This window comes from Cygnus atratus, chromosome 2 (assembly GCF_013377495.2).
Source record: "Cygnus atratus isolate AKBS03 ecotype Queensland, Australia chromosome 2, CAtr_DNAZoo_HiC_assembly, whole genome shotgun sequence".
NCBI classification, from domain to species: domain Eukaryota; kingdom Metazoa; phylum Chordata; class Aves; order Anseriformes; family Anatidae; genus Cygnus; species Cygnus atratus.
The window spans coordinates 44,318,160-44,335,838 of record NC_066363.1 but is presented as its reverse complement, the minus strand read 5'-3'; the positions used below and the strand labels follow the sequence as shown (position 1 = coordinate 44,335,838).

At 38.3% G+C, this 17,679-nt stretch overlaps 1 protein-coding gene across 1 annotated transcript in view; it reads left to right on the top strand.

The window, feature by feature from the left end:
* The window catches only part of ABHD5 (abhydrolase domain containing 5, lysophosphatidic acid acyltransferase), a 29,577-nt gene extending 13,226 nt beyond the window's left edge, over positions 1–16,351 (top strand). The window contains exons 2-7 of the mRNA XM_035549745.2: positions 4,352–4,437; positions 4,708–5,080; positions 8,113–8,267; positions 11,213–11,324; positions 11,908–12,094; positions 14,126–16,351. Of these exons, the coding sequence (XP_035405638.1) occupies positions 4,352–4,437; positions 4,708–5,080; positions 8,113–8,267; positions 11,213–11,324; positions 11,908–12,094; positions 14,126–14,215 (1,003 nt within the window). The 3' untranslated portion in view covers positions 14,216–16,351. The remainder of the gene's footprint in view (positions 1–4,351; positions 4,438–4,707; positions 5,081–8,112; positions 8,268–11,212; positions 11,325–11,907; positions 12,095–14,125) is intronic.
* Positions 16,352–17,679: the final 1,328 nt, after the last annotated feature.

Here is a 17,679-nt window from a genome sequence, read left to right as displayed (position 1 = left end):
CTCAGCTTTGAAATTTTCCTATGGGAAGGAGGAGCTAAAGGCTGTGAAATTAGGTCTTGTTTTCTGACTTCGGGTATTGGAGGTTGTGCCTCTTCATGCCAACAAAACTCGCCAGGTGTGCTACTTGTAGGTTAGGAGCTTCCATCTAACTTCTCCTGTGAGGGTGGTATATCTGGGAGCCTGCCATGACTTGCTGTCTTTGGGAAGGCCCTTCCTTCAGACCATCATGTCCTGTAACATCCGTGTGCGCCTCCAGAGGAAGGCCTCCACTGACTCGTATGGTGACCAGAGCAGCGCGATAAGGGCTGCCTAATTCAGATCTCTAGCTTGGTGTCCACTTGGTAAAAAATAGTCTGACAAAATACATGGAAATCAGTCAATATATAGCATAGATAACGAGCATCACACCTTGTGAGGCAAGGCAGGATTGCTATACATCCACAAGTTGCCCAACAGTGAAAATTTAGATTAGTTTGAGAGATCTCTTTCCTCTTATGTAACTTCACGAGAATCTCCTGTTCTGAGTGGTTCACAGACACCCAGGCCTGCCACTAAAGTAGGAACGTTGTGCATGATTAAGCAGGGTTTCTCGTTAATTAAACTGCATGGTATGGTTTCCCGTTGTTTGCTTTTGATTGCTTAGCAAATAAGGATGTGATTGGGGCTGTCTATTATTAAAATAAGGCAACAGCAGACTGTCATGGGGGAAATGGGTAAAATGGCTGCAACACAGAACCGTGCTCCCCAGTGAGGTACAATCTAAAATGTATTTAGTAAGCAGGATAGATACGGCAAGTGGATAGTGACTGAAATTATAATTTTTCTGTTCTACAACACACACGCATCACACACAAAACTCCAGCCCTCCCAGTCCGGTTTAGACCAGCACCACATGGACCCAGAGAAGCAGGACTACCAGTCAGTGTGTTGGGTCCTGACCGCTGTGCAGAGTGGTTGTGGCTCCAGCTTCTACAAGGCATCAAAGATCTCTGTGTATTTCCCCCAGGGGCTGTTATTTTCAGTATTTGTTACCATATTTGTCAGCATAAACTACCGATGGTCTCGCTAATTTAGCCTCACGTTGGTCACCTTGGCTAAGGCCATGTAACACTTGTCTCTGGGACTTCCCCTTAGCTTCTGGCCTTCTGCCTCAAACGTGTACAAGAAGCCTGGAGGTCAGTTGCCTCCTACAGACTCGTGTGTGTTGTTTGAGCCCTTAGCAGGGCAGCAACCCCCCCGCCTGACCGCTCTGATTTTTCCTGGCTCCAGTGCTCCAGGCTTGTTCAGGTGGCTGTGAAAGCAAAACTGCCCCCAAACAGATGTGAGGAAGCACCATATGGCATGGCTCTGCCCTCTCAGCCCTACTGATTATTAGATATTTTAGCGTGGATGTGCAAACTGGGTGAATGTTACTACTTGGCCAAACAAGAAAACACACCTTCAATTCCCCTAGTTACATGCCTTGGTAGTTTGATGTTCAACTCCCATTGTGTACAATCACCATCAAATGATAGAAATGTGGGCTGGCAGTTGCCAGATTTATTTCACACTTTTTGATAGAGCAAGCAACTAAGCACAGTGGATTTCCTAACTCCTCAAAATACTCCTCTGTTGCATTTTCCGTCTTTATGAAGGAAGATGGAAACAGAGTGTTTGGGAAGTGGTGATTGATGAGAGCAGAGTGGGGTCTGCCTCTTCTGGCAGTGGTTAGCTCGCTCACAACATGAAACTCCAGCTGAAATCCTTAGTTTTCTTTCATGTCTTATCTATATTGCTGGTGAACAAATGGTCTTGAAAGAGCCATTGCTTCTTTTTTGATGCTACATAGCTATTTTAACTTAATATCACAGTAATAAAAATGATAGGTCATGTAAGCAATTGACATTCTTGTGTGCATTTAGAGGACACGTTTAGCACAGATGTACAGAATAAGTGATACCTTTGGAAGGCTAGAATGTGCCTATACCAGGGATGTGATTAAATAAATTAAATAGTTCATTGTTCTCTGCATGTGGAACGCATCAAGCAATTTGGTGGAAGGAGGGGGGAAAAACAAAGGATTAAGTCTTGAGTATAAATGATTGAATATTTTCTTTCTTAAATTCTTAATCACTTTTTTGACGGAAAGTCATCTTCACTTGCTCTTTTAGTTCAGCAAGTACAGAATGACTGAAACATGTATAATTTTTATTCTAAGCATTTCAGCTTGCTGACTTTATTTTCAACGTTTACACGTGTGTGATGTCTCTTCTGAATGAAAATCTCTGTATTTATAAACAGTACTGATAATTAGCAAAAGGAAAGAGTGAACACTTATGCTAAAATTTCCTGATTCTGTTACAGTTCTCTAAATATTTTTCTTGGGTATTCACATGTCTCCCTAGGACTGGGAAATGAAATTCTGAGGTTGTGAACTGTAGATTTTTTTGGTGTCATATCTCTGCACTGTCTTCATGTTGACGTGTTACAGCTATACATTTCCTTATTAAAAATCTTTAAAGAAGTTCCTTTGCTAAGCAAGTGTTTTCCCTAAGAGAAAATATTTTATACAGTTTTAGCTTGAGGGAAATAGCAACTGGATTTTGTGCTTCTGACTTGAGAATTATAAATACAAATGTGTATTTCAGCACCTAACTAGCAGAAAGTATGGCTTCAAAGGGTGGTGGCATAACTATTGTTTAGTAATTTACCAGAGTAATTCATAACATTGGACACGGTGATATTGTTAAACCCAGATTCAACAGTTACTTGCTGGTGATGTTGCTTTTGGCAGGTGCCAGCTTTAACCTCACAGATACCTCTTCTAACCCTTTTAGATATCTATTTTAATGTGGAAGCCAATCAGTTGGATACCATTCCTGGAGGATGCTGAGTTTCTTCGGGTCTCGGATTGCACGAGGCATCTGGGCAAGCATACAGCATTCAGCTGCCCAGCTCTCAGTCCATACGCCATCAGCATGCTTCCCACATTTGGGGGTTTAGGAAGGTTATTTACAGACCAGCCAGGCATCCGTGTGTTTCTCAGGAAAGTAAATAATGTTGAGTAACAGTGGCCATGGGTGATTGGATGATGAATCCTTTCTTGACCAAGTATGTTGTGTTTGATTTTTTTTTTCCTGCTGTTCCCTAAATGCAGCACAGCTTGCGATTGCATTGTATGTTCCCAAAACCCCTGCAATGTTGTATCATAAATGTAAATAGCTGTGCAGCTGGGATAGCTCAGCCCCTGAGAAAGGTGGGGAGAACGTTCTTTGGATAAAGAACTTGGGAGGACAAATCATAAATTTGTTATTGATGAGTTGTGCAAGCTTTGAAAAATTGGACACTAGTAATCTCACAGTCTTTTAAGATCAATTTTTGTACAACTGATACCTGCAGCATTCAATCCTGAAAATACTGTAACTAATTGGAAAGGAATTTGGTGTAGGAAAAAAAAGCACTAAAGAAAGAAAATTGATTGCAAGTTTGGTGTCTTCATGCTCTTCTCCACGAGGAGTGGTTTGAGGTCCTACAGCAGCAGCCTTTGCACTGCAAGTAGTCTGAGCTGCTTCAAAAACAGGCAAGGGAGGGAAAAGAGTATTCCTTGTTGAAAAAGGGGGAAAAAATAGCACCTAGGAAGAGCTGCACCTAATTGCTGTGTTCTTTGATGTCCCTGGGGCTGTGCTGCTAGCTGAGTCATTCCCCTGCTCTCATGGTCGAGAGGGTACTATAAAGATAGCAAGTGACAGCTGAAAAGTAGCTTCTGTTAGGGGGGCTTGAAGTTGCTGTTTGATTTTCTGCTGTGACTTTGTTTCTAAGTCTGTAATGAAGTCCCTGGTGCTTTGCTTTGCTAGAATAAACCTGCTTATTTTCCACTTTTTGAGTTTATTTGGTGTGTGCATCTTAGTTCGGGTTAGGCTGGCAGGCACAAGGCTTGTTGCTTTTCTGGAAGCAGAGGGTTCGTGCAGGGTAGTGTATGTGCAGGCAGGCTTCCAGGGGAACCTGAGAGGGGCCTGGAAACCCCAATGATTGTGTTTTATTTCCTGCCAAGCTCCTCAGGTTGCTGTGAGGACTCATGTCTCCAGGTTCCCAGAAGAAGCCTGCTCTGACGGAGATACGTCGGTACACCCTGATAAGGGACAGGCAGCGGAGGGACAGTGTGCTGTTTGAACAACACCCCTGATCCTTACACCACTTCATAAAAGACAGGGGAAGGTGGATTTCTTCCTACTGCTCGCTCCTGTCCTGCAGGACGTGTGGTGTACATGGGTTCTTTTAAGAACAGCAGCAAAAGGAACTTCTTCAAAGCATCAAATGGTGCAGAATGGGATCGTCTTGCTCAAGAACTTTATATTCTGTATTGCTGTTGTAGGTTAGGATGGTTGTTCAGCTGGCTTCCTGCTTGGTGTCCCACATCGCTGCTACACCTTAAAGAGGCTGAGGACAAAATGCTAAAATGTAAGTCTGTTTTTAATAAGGTTTATAGATTTAACAAAATTTTCTGTCCGTTTCCATAATCAGAAAATTTTTTAAATACAGCTTCTACATTGCAATGAAATAACCAGGTTTAGAACTATGTTTTCATTGTTCCCTTACTTATGATATTTGCCTGTAGGCTCTGCTTGGAAAGGGATGTCCTATTCCAAACAGTAGTTTCCATAAAATGTACTTTATATTGTATCAGTCGTGTCTAGCAATATCATTTTTTCCCACTCTTTTTTTTTCCAGGTATTACAAGCACATACAATAAACGGTATGTGTATATAGCCAATGGAAATAAAATATGGACGCTGACATTCTCTCCAGACCTCACACGTAAAACTCCACTTGTCCTCCTTCATGGATTTGGAGGAGGTGTCGGAATGTGGGCTCTCAATTTTGAAGAGCTCTGTGAAAACAGGACCGTTCATGCTTTCGACCTCTTGGGATTTGGACGTAGCAGTAGACCCCACTTCGACGCTGATGCTCGGGAAGCAGAAAATCAGTTTGTGGAATCCATAGAACAATGGAGAAAAGAGGTGGGGTTAGAAAAAATGATTTTACTTGGACACAACCTAGGTGGATTCCTGGCTGCTGCTTACTCACTAAAGTACCCATCAAGGTATGTGAAAATAAAGGAATGAAGGAATTCCTTTTCTGCTTTTGACTAGTGATTTTAGCACAGATTTTATTTTATCAGGCTCTTTATAGATGATCTTTAAGGAAATGACTATGTTGATTTAAAGGAACTTGATAATGAATTTTAAGCCCCAAGTATTAATTGTGTGGTTTATTTTCAGATGAGTAGAGATAAGTAGTAGGTAGATAAGTAGTAGGTAATAAGTGGTAGGTAAAGGCATTTTGTTCCGTGTACTTTTCTTTACTTCTTTGTTTTTGTTCAGTACCCCTTGCCATGTTATAAGGCTAAATAGCAAGGATCATATTTATTCGTGAATGTTTGAGACATCTCTGTTCAAACCTATTATTTTAAGACAAAAATAGGCCTATTTCTGTCAACTCTCCCATTGTTACGGCTAACAGTGAAACTTCTGAATTTAATTTCCCTAGGTAGTTTATGACTATATGTTAGCAGTCAGCCTCGTGCAAGCATGATGATGTAAAAATAGTTTTACTGGCTGTTTGATTTAAATTATCTCTGTGCCACCTCATATTTCTTCTTTGAAAAATAATCCAGCTGTAGCAGTGCTGTAACTACATCTCATCAACGTTTTCTGCACCACATCTTGGTTGACAGCCAATCCATTTTTTTTTACCCTAAACTAATAATTTGTCTCTTTTTCAATATAGCCTAGTTATATAGGCCCTGTTGGGCGAGGATCCCACCAGCTGAGGTTGTTCTGTATCAAGAAATGACCTTGCTTTTGTCTAAATAGGCATAGTGGACCCCTGTTAAAAGATGTGAATGTAAGTCCAGATTTCCACATCATATGGGAGATTCTATACTATACAGAACAAATATCTTTCTTTATGTTATTATCAATTGATACCATATGCATACCTTGCTCTCTCACTTGGAGATTATGGTATAAACCCATACATCTGTTTTTTCCTAAAATGCTTAGTCTCTTTCTCTGTCAACTGGTTGACAGCTGGCACACGCTCCTGGAAGTGAGGTATGAAAGCAGGCTTGTGTCTAAATCCAGAATTTGAATGAATACGGCCCTCTGCTTTAGGGATGTAAACCTCATCCATTTGGGTGTAAAGCACCTTCTAGCTGACTGCAGGTAGTTGCTTGTAGGGATCGCTTACAAGTTTCTTACCCCTTCTTCTGAAGTATCTGTAAATGGTGCTGTCCCATCCCCGTGGGATGCGATATTGTTTCTGCCTTCTGCTGTCTTACATTGAAAGTGACATTTCTATGTTTTCATGCTTCACTGTGCTTAAGTTGGGATCAGTTAATTTGGGGGTGTTTTAGTTTGTGCTCTCGCATTACTAATGTTTCTCTGAAATTAAACTAACACCATCAAGTTACCACACTGACTGATAGGATCTTAGGACAGTGCTGAATCAAGTGATTAAAATAGTACAGCTTTCAAACAGATTATCTTACAATTCATTAGAGGCTTAAGGGATTCTGGACCCATATTGTTATGAAAGTAGATCTGTTTCTCCAACCTTACATGATCCGTTAATTTACTGTGTTGTACTAAATTTGTACGTGGGACATCTGAGATTATTAATTCAAAAAGATTCCCATTTAGAGTATTCCTGCGTGGTCATGGGGTTATGATTTTCAAATACTGCAGCTTCTGGACTATCACTTTTGGAGTGATTTTCATGGCCAGCTTCCCTTTATCCCAGCTTATGCTTTAGACTTGATTACCAAAAGGAAGAATGCAAAAAAGGAAGGAAAATATTAAGAAACAACACAAGACAAAAAAGCTTACTCTGTTTTTATTTATGTGCATGCCGTGCTGTGTTTAATGGCACGGTTTATGCACAGAATGTTTAGTTGTCCTGAACAGCCCCTCATGGCTTACGCTCCTTAGCCTCTAATCTCCCCTGCTTGGTTTATATAGTTAAATTCTACCCTGTCCTCTGTTACCGTTCTTGTTTGCTGCTGTGTGCAAATACGCTCATGGCTGAGCTGACAGCCAAGAAACATCTTTGTGAGCTTAATCCTTTTCAGCCCCTCATTTCAAGCACAGATTTTTGGTTTCCCAAATGATTATGGTCCAGAAATAGCCTGCGGAATCACTTCTGAAATCGTTTTAGCCGCTAAGAACTCTGCTGTGTTAAATACTTAATCTCATGGCTTTGAAAGAGAAGGAAGTCGTGAAGAAGAAAGTAAAGTGTTGAAGCCTGCATGCAAAATCACCTTAAATATGCAAAACTATATTTGAGTCACTTTTCCAGGTATCAGCAGTATCTAGCACAGTCCTGTCAGAGTGGGTGTTATTATGGGATTAAACAAATGGATGATTCCAATCCATCAAGATGAAATAAATTTTTTGCTTGAGGGTGACTTGCAGCATGAAGTGATTGATTTGTTACATGTGCTGGAGACTCCTACTGTACCCTCTGTGCTGAGATTCCTTTGAGTGATAATTTTATAAATTGTCTCTCAGGCATTGCTTTTGTCAACCAAAATCAATAAATTTAGAAAACATCTGCTGATTTTGATGTGCTTCACTCAGATCAAGTTTTACTTTGATAAGTTCCTTTTTCAGATAAATTGCATCCCTTCATAGAATGGAGATCTGAGATGGCTTGGAAAAGAGTGACAGATTTTTAAATGTCTACTTAAATGAAACAAGTGCAATTTCCTTTTTTTCTCTCAAATTAAACTGCTCCTTCATAAACCAAGTACATGGATTTGGTCATTTTTTAAAACAGAAAAAAGACTTACTTTTTTCTCAAATGCATATGATAGTGGGTATCTATTGAATGCTGAGTTTTTCTTTGTGACATGAGCTTCCAAGCTTCTGGTGTTCCTACACATGATTAGTTGAAATTCATCTTTGTTTAATTAGCATTCAAATGCAAAATCATCGGTGGATCAGAAACGTAATAAGGCCACTATGACAGAAGTGACTAAAACAGATCGCGTCATCCTCAGATAGCAATTTTACGGCTTTCTCAGTCAAAGGAAAGTTACTGTACTCTAAACCTCTGAACCTTTTCTGCCAACAGGGTCAAACACCTTATCTTAGTGGAGCCATGGGGTTTTCCAGAGAGGCCTGACAACGCTGAACACGAAAGACCAATTCCAATCTGGATCAAAGCACTAGGAGCTATACTGAGTCCATTTAATCCGCTAGCTGGGCTGAGGATAGCAGGACCCTTTGGTGAGTTTTAGCTACCCTTAAAAACTGTTGCAGTATGCCTTAAGCATAAGCAAGGAGCAGATACCTCATTAAGATATGCTTTGTTGCAAGCCCACATCACCCACAGAGAATATAGCTTGAGGAGAAGGTGGGAGGGCTTGAGGAAAGACGAACTCTTGAGGACAAGAGGGCAAGATCTTTCTGTTAGAAATACTAATGTGATAATTTATAGCACGTATTGTAGGCTACAGCTACGATGAGACAGGTTATGTGGACATCTGCTGGTGAAGCCTGACAAAGAGGCATTACTGTGAAAAGGTTGTCTAGTTGCCTCCAGTCACAGTCCGTTTAGTTTCCCTTCCAATTGCAGTTTGATTGACAAACAAGATTTCCAATTTTGCTTAACATTAGAATGCAGTCTCTCATAAGTACATTTGTCTTTTGCTGGAGTTTAAAGAAATTGAAACCGTGTTCTTTCCATCAGCCATTTTCCTGTTACTCGAGCAATTTTGTGAGCCTCAGCAGTGTCCTGCATTACAGCGGCAGTCTATCATTCATATTTCTATGTCTCTTCAAAAGCACTGATGAGATAAATTCTAAACACCCTAACACTGGGACTAGGTAGAGATGACCAGAATACTGCAGTTTTAGTTGATACGGGCAGTGGGGAGAAGTTCATGTCAAATCTTAAATTCATCATATGTATTCCTTCTAGAGGACAAGAGGTAATCTGTTTATTACTCTTTGTGTTACTGGAGTATCTGCTGGGGAGGCTTGGAAAAAGGTAGCCTTCAGACCCCTTAGAAGTTATTTATAACTTTCTGTTAACCTCTCCATCATTTTTAGTGTTCAGTCTGAAAGGAACTAGTGGAATTTCTAGGCTTTGTATAAACCACATCTGTTTCTTAAATCTCTTCCTATAGATTGTGTATTTTAACATGCTAATATATTCGATTGTTTTCAGAAGGATGACAAAATTAGCTTTTCAAACAAGCAATGTTTTGTACAAACAGATTTTCTTTTTAAGTAAAATGCTTTCTAATCTGGTTAACAAAACAACTTGAAGCATATTGAGTGATAAGCACTGATTTAATGCATTTTATACAATAACAAATGTATGCATAAATCAATCCAGCTGGAAGAGTTCAAATCTGAAGTTGTCTCCCATAGCAAGTAAATGCCGTGCAAACTATGCTGTGGAAACGGACCCTGTCTTGTCCAGGTATCCCTAAACTAGGCTTGCCTGTAGGTTGAAGTTGAGGGCACTGCTTTTCAAAACTTTTCATCAGTTTCTCACTCCACATGTTCAAAAAGTTTCTCATCATCAATTTACCGTGTAATTCTTGACAGGTGTGGTGTAGTTCTTAGAGAAGGGTAGGTTTAAGCAGTTCACGCATCAGACCCAACCCGAATAAGGCACTGAAGCAAACCCAGGTTTCTTTCTACATACACTTGTGCTTGAACTGCTGGGCAGGCATAACTGTGTGATCCTCAATAGAAGGCCTGTTGCTCTTGTTCAAAGGTATGAGTTAGACACTTACATGTGGGCAGGGTTCTTTGGGGTACCACAGTGGTATCACATGGATATTTAATCAAACCTGCAGGCAGATACCTAAACCTGGGAGAGAAGCAGAATTGAGAGAGATCTTTTTCTTTGAGTGGTTTCCAGTTAGTTGATTTCCAGAAAAAGCCAGAAGTCTGGCAACTAAAATCTCTATAGAGAAAATATAGGTGGCAGAGCAAATTGCAGAAAGTTTGCAAAATCTTCATCATTTCAGGACTTAAATCTCTGTTTCATAAGCAAATTGTTTTCTCTTTCACTGTACTCATGTTCTAAATTGACTTAGAGCATACATAAGGGCATATTGCAATAGTCTAATCTCAAGGTTACAAAAGCATAGATCACTGTTACGAGGTCTGCGTAAATAGTGCCAGGCCTTTGGTCAGCAACAGGTGGACAGAAGTGACATCATCGTGATTGCACCAATTAACAACAGTATTTTCAGTTTATAAACTCAAGTAGTAAATGGTGAGCCTCTGTCTTCAGAGGTGAATAATATCCTCAGACTGAGACTGGCTTTTTATGAGGCTTTTGTCCCGAAGATCTGCATGGTCAGTTAGAAGAGGGTAAATTTCTTAAGGAAGTGATTCAGTATAGGAGCTTAACTTTAAAAAGCCCAAACTGCCCCTTGAAAGGACCTGCCTCTTTTCTGTGGCTGCTAAGAGAGCATGTGGGTAATAGCTTTTCTAATTTAAATCTCTTAATTTATAGAATCACAGAATAGTAGAATCATTTAGGTTGGAAAAGACCCTTATGATCAGTAAGCTCTCAATCATCAACCTAATACTAGCAAGTCCACTGCTAACGTCTTGTACTTGTGTCAAGATTTCTATACCTGTTTTTCAGTGTGGACTTCTGTTCTTTCACGTAAACACTAGTTAGGTGAACTAACTTCAGAAGAAAACTGTTGTATAAATAGGAGGAGTACAAACTTACATCTAAAGAAGAAAAACAGCCCAGCTTTTTCAGCAGTGCCTTCTGATTCTGAAAGGCCGGATGCTATTGGCACACCCAGTCCTGCCAGAGCAAGAAGGAAGGTGTTACTACTATCATGCAAGACTAAATTTTTGGCAAAATGGTATCTGCTTAGTCCTTTCACTGGTTCCCTTTCCTTGTTTCTTTTATGTTTGCAGTGGCCCTTCACAAACATTCCCCATATTCAGTAGGGATTAAATTGTCCCTCTTCTGGTACAATGTAAAATCTTTCAGAATTATTATGTTTAGCTCCTGTTTGCTGTTGTGTTTTCCTAAGACTTGTAAGTGGTATAACAAAGCATTGTTTTAGAAGTCATCAAAGTTAGCCATGAGTTTCATGGGAGCATGTTTGGAGGGTTTTAATGAAAAGTGTTAGGCAGTGTGATAAAGTTGTCTCTACTAACATTTTTCTAATTTTCTGTTTTGACAGGACTAAGCCTTGTTCAGCGTTTAAGACCAGATTTCAAACGAAAATATGCATCAATGTTTGATGATAACACAGTGACTGAATATATCTATCACTGCAATGTACAGTCACCCAGGTGAGTGTGGGTTTCCTAGTGTATGTTTTGAAGTCAGTCTTTCGTTTACTGATGGCCTGCTGCTCCCTCCAATGGTCATGGCAACAGTGTGCATGTGTTTTTTGTTGTGTTTTTATTATTATAATATTTATTGTATTAATTAAAAAACAGCATTGCACTTTTTATGAATTTCAGAAACTAGATGTAGAAGCTATCCTAATTTGTTATTTCTTTTAAATTTACCTGTGTCTTAATTCTGGGAGGTTGGGCACTTATTTTTAATCCCAAAGTTGTTATCATGGTTTAAATTGTAAAGATTTTCTTATAAATAAATAAATGTGGTATCTTATTGTTTTAAATGTTATCACTCAGCACTATATATATATATATATATATATATATAAATATATATAAAAGGCTGTTGAAAACTGCTTGAAAATCTATGTTTCTTAATAGTGAAAAATCCCATCCTCGTGCACTCTTTTGTCTATATTACCGAAAGGCACAGATACTCCAATTCCTAGGTAGGTATGGGGAAAGGAGAAGAGAAAAAGCAAATACATTGGAAATTTAATTACTCTTACCCTTTTTGAATGGCTTGAAGTGGTGAAACAGCTTTCAAGAACATGACTATTCCTTACGGATGGGCAAAAAGGCCGATGCTGCAACGGATTCCACAAATGGATCAAGACATTCCTATCACTGTGATCTACGGAGCACGTTCATGTATAGATGGCAATTCTGGCAGCACTATCCAGTCTCTGAGACCAAATTCATATGTGAAGACAATTGTAAGTTCAATTTCTAAGCAGTTGTTTAGTTTGTTGTGTGGATTTGTTTAAATCATATCTATGTATTTTTTCTACCAACTGTGGAAGTGAGGTCCCTTTGATTTAAAGAGCAGGGTAATAACTTCTGTTTTCTTTAATGGAGAGACAGAAAACAAGTGCTAGTGTGTCAAAGAAAGTGTCAAAGAAAACCCAGACAAAAGAGTGTTTCCCAGAGGAAGAAAGAAACTTACTGTAGCACTGGAAACTGAATCATATCTTTGAACAAGGTCACTTCTCTGCTTTACAATTTATTTTTTTTTCTGTAGTGTGCTAATACACATAATTTTTGTGGTCAGTGGTAAGCGCCTGGGGATTTGCCTGTTTATTTTAAAGTAAACTTGTGCATTGTCAGATCTGTCAGACGTGATAATTAAATATACATGCATGTATGTTACAATGCTATGAGGTGATATAATGTTCTTGTGTGTCAGCTGCCTTCTTACTGATGTCTCGTCCTAACTGGGCAGTAATATTCATGTGATGCTGTTAGTATATTTCGACAAGTCATTGAAATAAGTTTTTATCATCTTGATATATGTGACATCAGAGCTGGAACTTGGAGAAAAGACATTGTTACTGAACTGCTTACACATGTTAAAGAGCACAAATACAAGTCATAAATGCAGATGTCCAGATCTGAAAGTATCACAGTGCTGCTTAACCCAAGAGTTAAATTACAACAAAAAATCACTACTAAGAAGCACACAACAGCCTACAACCCCTGACACAGAGTCCCTCCCCAGCTTTCGTGTAGGCCCCCTTTAGGTACTGGAAGGCCTCTATAAGCTCTCCCCGGAGCCTTCTCTTCTCTAGGCTGAACAAACCCAACTCCCTCAGCCTGTCTTCAGAGGAGAGGAGCTCCAGCCCTCTGAGCATCCTTGTGGACTCTGGACTTGCTCTAACAGGCCAACAGGTCCATGTCCTTCTTGTGCTGGGGGCTCCAGACCTGAAGACAGTACTCCAAGTGAAGGAAATTTAGGTATAATTAAAGCATCATGCTTCAATTTAAAGACTTAAGAGGGAGTGTTTTAATGGGGGGAGGGGGAAAATAGATTTAAATACAAATTAATCTTGGATTGACTGTAGAATTAAAATAATCAAGTACCTTTGCTGTGCAAGACAGCTATGGCTTGCTTCATACCAGTTTTTTCAGAGAATGATAAATTGTAGAAATGCAGTAACCACCATGTGCGTGGTTACTTAAGCCCATAATGTTTTTTACATAGTTGCAGTGGAATGATATAGGCCAGAACTTTGTTGTTTTTTTTTCCCCATATGTTGCATCATTTGGATTTGACTTTCCCCTGTTTAACTCAGTAATAGTTAATCGTGAGGACTGAAATCTGCTTCTAGAAGGCTAGAAAATTGTCAGCAATTTAAGTCTCTGAGTTGTTAATCATTTATCCTAGTACCTTCTTTAGTCTTTTCCATATAATTTTCATAATATGGGAATACAAATGATTAGATGTTATCATACAAACACTTAAAGAACTAAAGAATTGCATTGCAGAATTGTTTGAGCAGAGAATGAAAGGGGTGAACGTTAATCAGAGGTTTGATATGTTCTTCTGTTTTGCAGTTACTTGCATTTACCTGAATCTTTTTTCAACGAGGTGTGCAATTGAAAAAGTAATGGTTTTGTCCTTTCTTCCTGTTTAGCAAAGTTCATGCAACAGGTGAAACAAACTTTCAGTTTGCCTTATATTTACAGTCTTTTTTGGGTTGTATGATACCACCTCCTGGCAGCAATTTTGCTAGCTTCATTAACACACACTGGGTGCAATAGATCAGTTTTAGTTTAGAAACTTTTCCTTTCAAGTGATAGTGGTTTTGTTTTTGTGGTGGTACTCTTCAGCTATCCCCATATTTATTTATTTGTTTATTATATTATTTTATATTTATATAAATATATTCATATAAATATAATATATTTATATTATATTATATTATATTCTTGTCCTTTTGACCTGTTTGTTCACCTTCGTCCTCTAGGCTATCCTTGGTGCGGGTCATTACGTGTATGCTGATCAGCCTGAAGACTTCAATCAGAGAGTGAAAGATATCTGTGATTCCGTGGACTGACCGTCTTCTGTTCTTCAGAAATCCATACCGTAGATAACATTTAATAGCAATACTTTCTAGGAAATTATTAAAGAATGCGGAGCTAATGGAACAGGCTCTGTTTGCACACTGTTTCTTCTAAGAAGCCATTTGCACACTTAAACCACTTAGTGCCTTTTTGGGGGATGGGGAATTTTGAAGCAAACTTTGTACAGCTTTGTTTGAGATTTGGTTTTAGATCGTTGGCCTGCCGTACATGAAATTACTTACAACTTTTTAAACTGGAATTTTCTTCAAAAATGTAATTGAATTTTGTTCGTGTGTTGAACTCTATAAAGATGCTGAATTCTCCATTAATACAGAGATCTATACCGATATAGACGTAACATATAAAATGTGATTTTGTTTCTTCATAAACATTCATATTTTCTAGTTCATGTTTCATAGCTAGAATATGAAATTGTTTATATGTTTTATTTATGGAATCCAGAACTCCATATACAATATTTTAACAGGGTTGTTTTTTTAATTGAAGTGATAACAGCTTATGAAGCTGATTCTAGGAGAGAGACAGGGCCAAAATAATGAGCAGTCTTTATCACTGAAAAATGTGTTACTTTGTAAGGAATCAGGGCTCAATATTAGGAAATCTTTCTTCTGTTGGGTTTTACTTCTGTTTATCTCGAGGCATATTTTTCCATGTGTGCAACTTTTACAGAAGCTTCAGTTTGTAAGAGTCAGTGATGACACCAATGCTCATGCTTCCATAAATATTTTGATACGTAGATTTCAGTGATTTGAAGTACAGAAAATGGCTTGTTAGTTATTCTGTCTATTTTTAACTCTTTATGATCATTGCAAGATTTGTTACTTGCCTAAACCTAACAATTGTAGAGAAGTTGGCAAGAAGATTTTGATTAAGGCTAGGGAATGCTCATCTGGATAGTGAGCACAATTCCCTTTTCCTTTAGATAGAACTTCTAGTCTGCTTTCTAGTAAATTTGGGGTGGGGTGTGGGGTGGGTGCAGAGGGATATTTTCTAATTGGCAACTACAGCAGGTTAGTGTATTTTAGTTAGCATGCAACCTCCTTATAGGAAGGATTATTACTGGAACAAACAATACCACTGTAACAAATTGTAGCTGTATGGTTTGGAGATTCTTTATATAGTTATATATTTTGTGTATTTTGAAATTTGAGATAATCCAGCCTCTGCATCTCTTTGAAAATGTAGTTTTATTTTAATTCTTTACCAGCTTAGTAAATTAAATTAAGCAAAATACTTTGTCACTTTAAAGCCAAATTATGTGGTGGTTTGTTTTTTAACAAAGAGTTTACATGGAACTATTGATCTGCTTTTGAATGTTAAATTGACTACTGAAGAATTCCTGATACTTTTGTACACAGAGAATTGAATTAATGATAGCACCGTCTTAAGGCTTGAGTGGAATTCTGTGCATTTTTGCTCACATTAACTGTGGCACACATTGATGATAAAGAAGGCAAAGATACCTAAAATCTTCAGGAAATGCTCAGGTTATGTTCCCAGCTGAACATAATCTCTCTTTCTGAAGGAGATATATATCCATATGGTGCTATGTAAACATCAAACAGTCTTTGTACTGCCTTGACTGCTAGCACTTGATGTCTAACAAGCTAATGATTTTAATTAAAATAAATTATTGAATTAAATTACTTTTTCACTCTAGAAGATGCCAGATTTTTAAACAAAATTCTATGTTATTTGCTAAATTCTTGAGTTCAAATGGAAAATTAGAATAACAATTTATTTAATATAAGCTATAAATTATCAATCATGCCACCATTTAGGTGGATTCCTTTGGTATGTATTTTTTTCACCCTTTTTGATGTCTAATTTGTATTTATCAACTTAAACAGCTGTTCTAATTGTATATAAAGGCCTGATGGAAAATACATTTTGCATGTCTTCCAAATAATAAAAGGTGAAGCAAGATATTGGCATTTTCAGATAGCACTTAATGATGGGAATTCTAGATTCCACATCAAGAGATGGAAGTAGGGATAAAAATTGCACATTGAATGTGAATATTCTTTTAAATATCCCTTGCTTTTTCAGCTCATTGTACTAGTAAGACTTACTTGTTGCTTAAGTTTTGCACAATAAAAAAATAAAAACACCTCTAAAATTTTGTGTTTGGTTAATGGTGAGATAGGATGTTGCTTTTGTAAAAATGTGTAATTAAGCTCTGAAATTCAAGGGTAATTAATGAGTTAAGTTGAACCATCCAAAATACATTTAAAATATAGTAAAGCTTTCTCTTCATGTGTCTCAATGTTCTTAGGGTTTCTTATATTTAACTGAAGAGGTAAGTACTGGTGTACAAGTGGCTGCATGTTCAAAATACTGATCATATACGTAAAGAAAATGTTTGTTGGTTATCTTCCAGGAAGTATTAGATACCCCTGTGACAGTCAAGGTGGAATTTTTGAATATCGTATTGTATGCAGCATAACCTAATAAAGTTACTGTAACAAGCATCGTAAAAGGTGCTGAACAGAAAATGATGCATGTGATGAAAAGACCTGGAAGCTAGACCATTGAATTACTGCCTGGTAATAAGCTTGGCTTCTCCAGACACTGATTCAGTGTGATGACCAGTTTCTTAAATGTTCAGAGGCAGAGAATACCATCAACTGGTGGTGCTATTTTTATTAGAGTGCTGTAAAATAAGACAAGAATCACTGGCGTAAGCACGCCCAAAGATCTGTCCTGTTCTAGCATCACAATGAAGACAGCTTTGTGTCAGAGGCCAGGGCATAACAAAAAGAATCCAAAATATTAATAAAAATCCAAGATTAACTAAGTTTCCAGAACATGCTCTTCCTAACGTTGTTTTGATAAAAATTTATTAAAGTAACTTAGTGATATTTTGTTTGCATGGTTCATCTTGTTACTTATTGAACCCTGCCAGATTAGATTTTAGTTCTAAAAAAACTGATTTTCAGAGAAGTGATTTATTGATAAGGCTCAATAGTAAAGCATTCACAACCATCACAAGAAAGTCCATGTTTGCATCTGATTGTAAAGTGCAACTGAAGAACATGAATGTGTAGGCAGTGAGCTTGGAAATGGGTCCAAAGAGGAGAAACGTCGTTGTTGCCATCATCTTGTTTCACCTGGACTAAACCAATGCTGATGTTTCTTTTCAAACCTTGTATTTTTCAGGCTTCTGTTTTAAGGTTTGTGCTGAACTGATGCGACAGCCTGGCTGAAATACTCTCCATTAACTGTTGTGGTTCCTCAATTCCCAGCTCATGCAGATGTTCCTCAATTCCCAGCTCATGCAGATCACTGCTCAGGTTTTTAACTAGGAGTAAGACAAGGTGAAATATAATAACCCCCCCGGAATCAGTATATGGGCAGACATATTCAGGAGTGCCTGTTTTGTTAACATTAATTTAAATGGGAGCCTCCAGAAGCATAAGGCTAATGGGCAACTCCT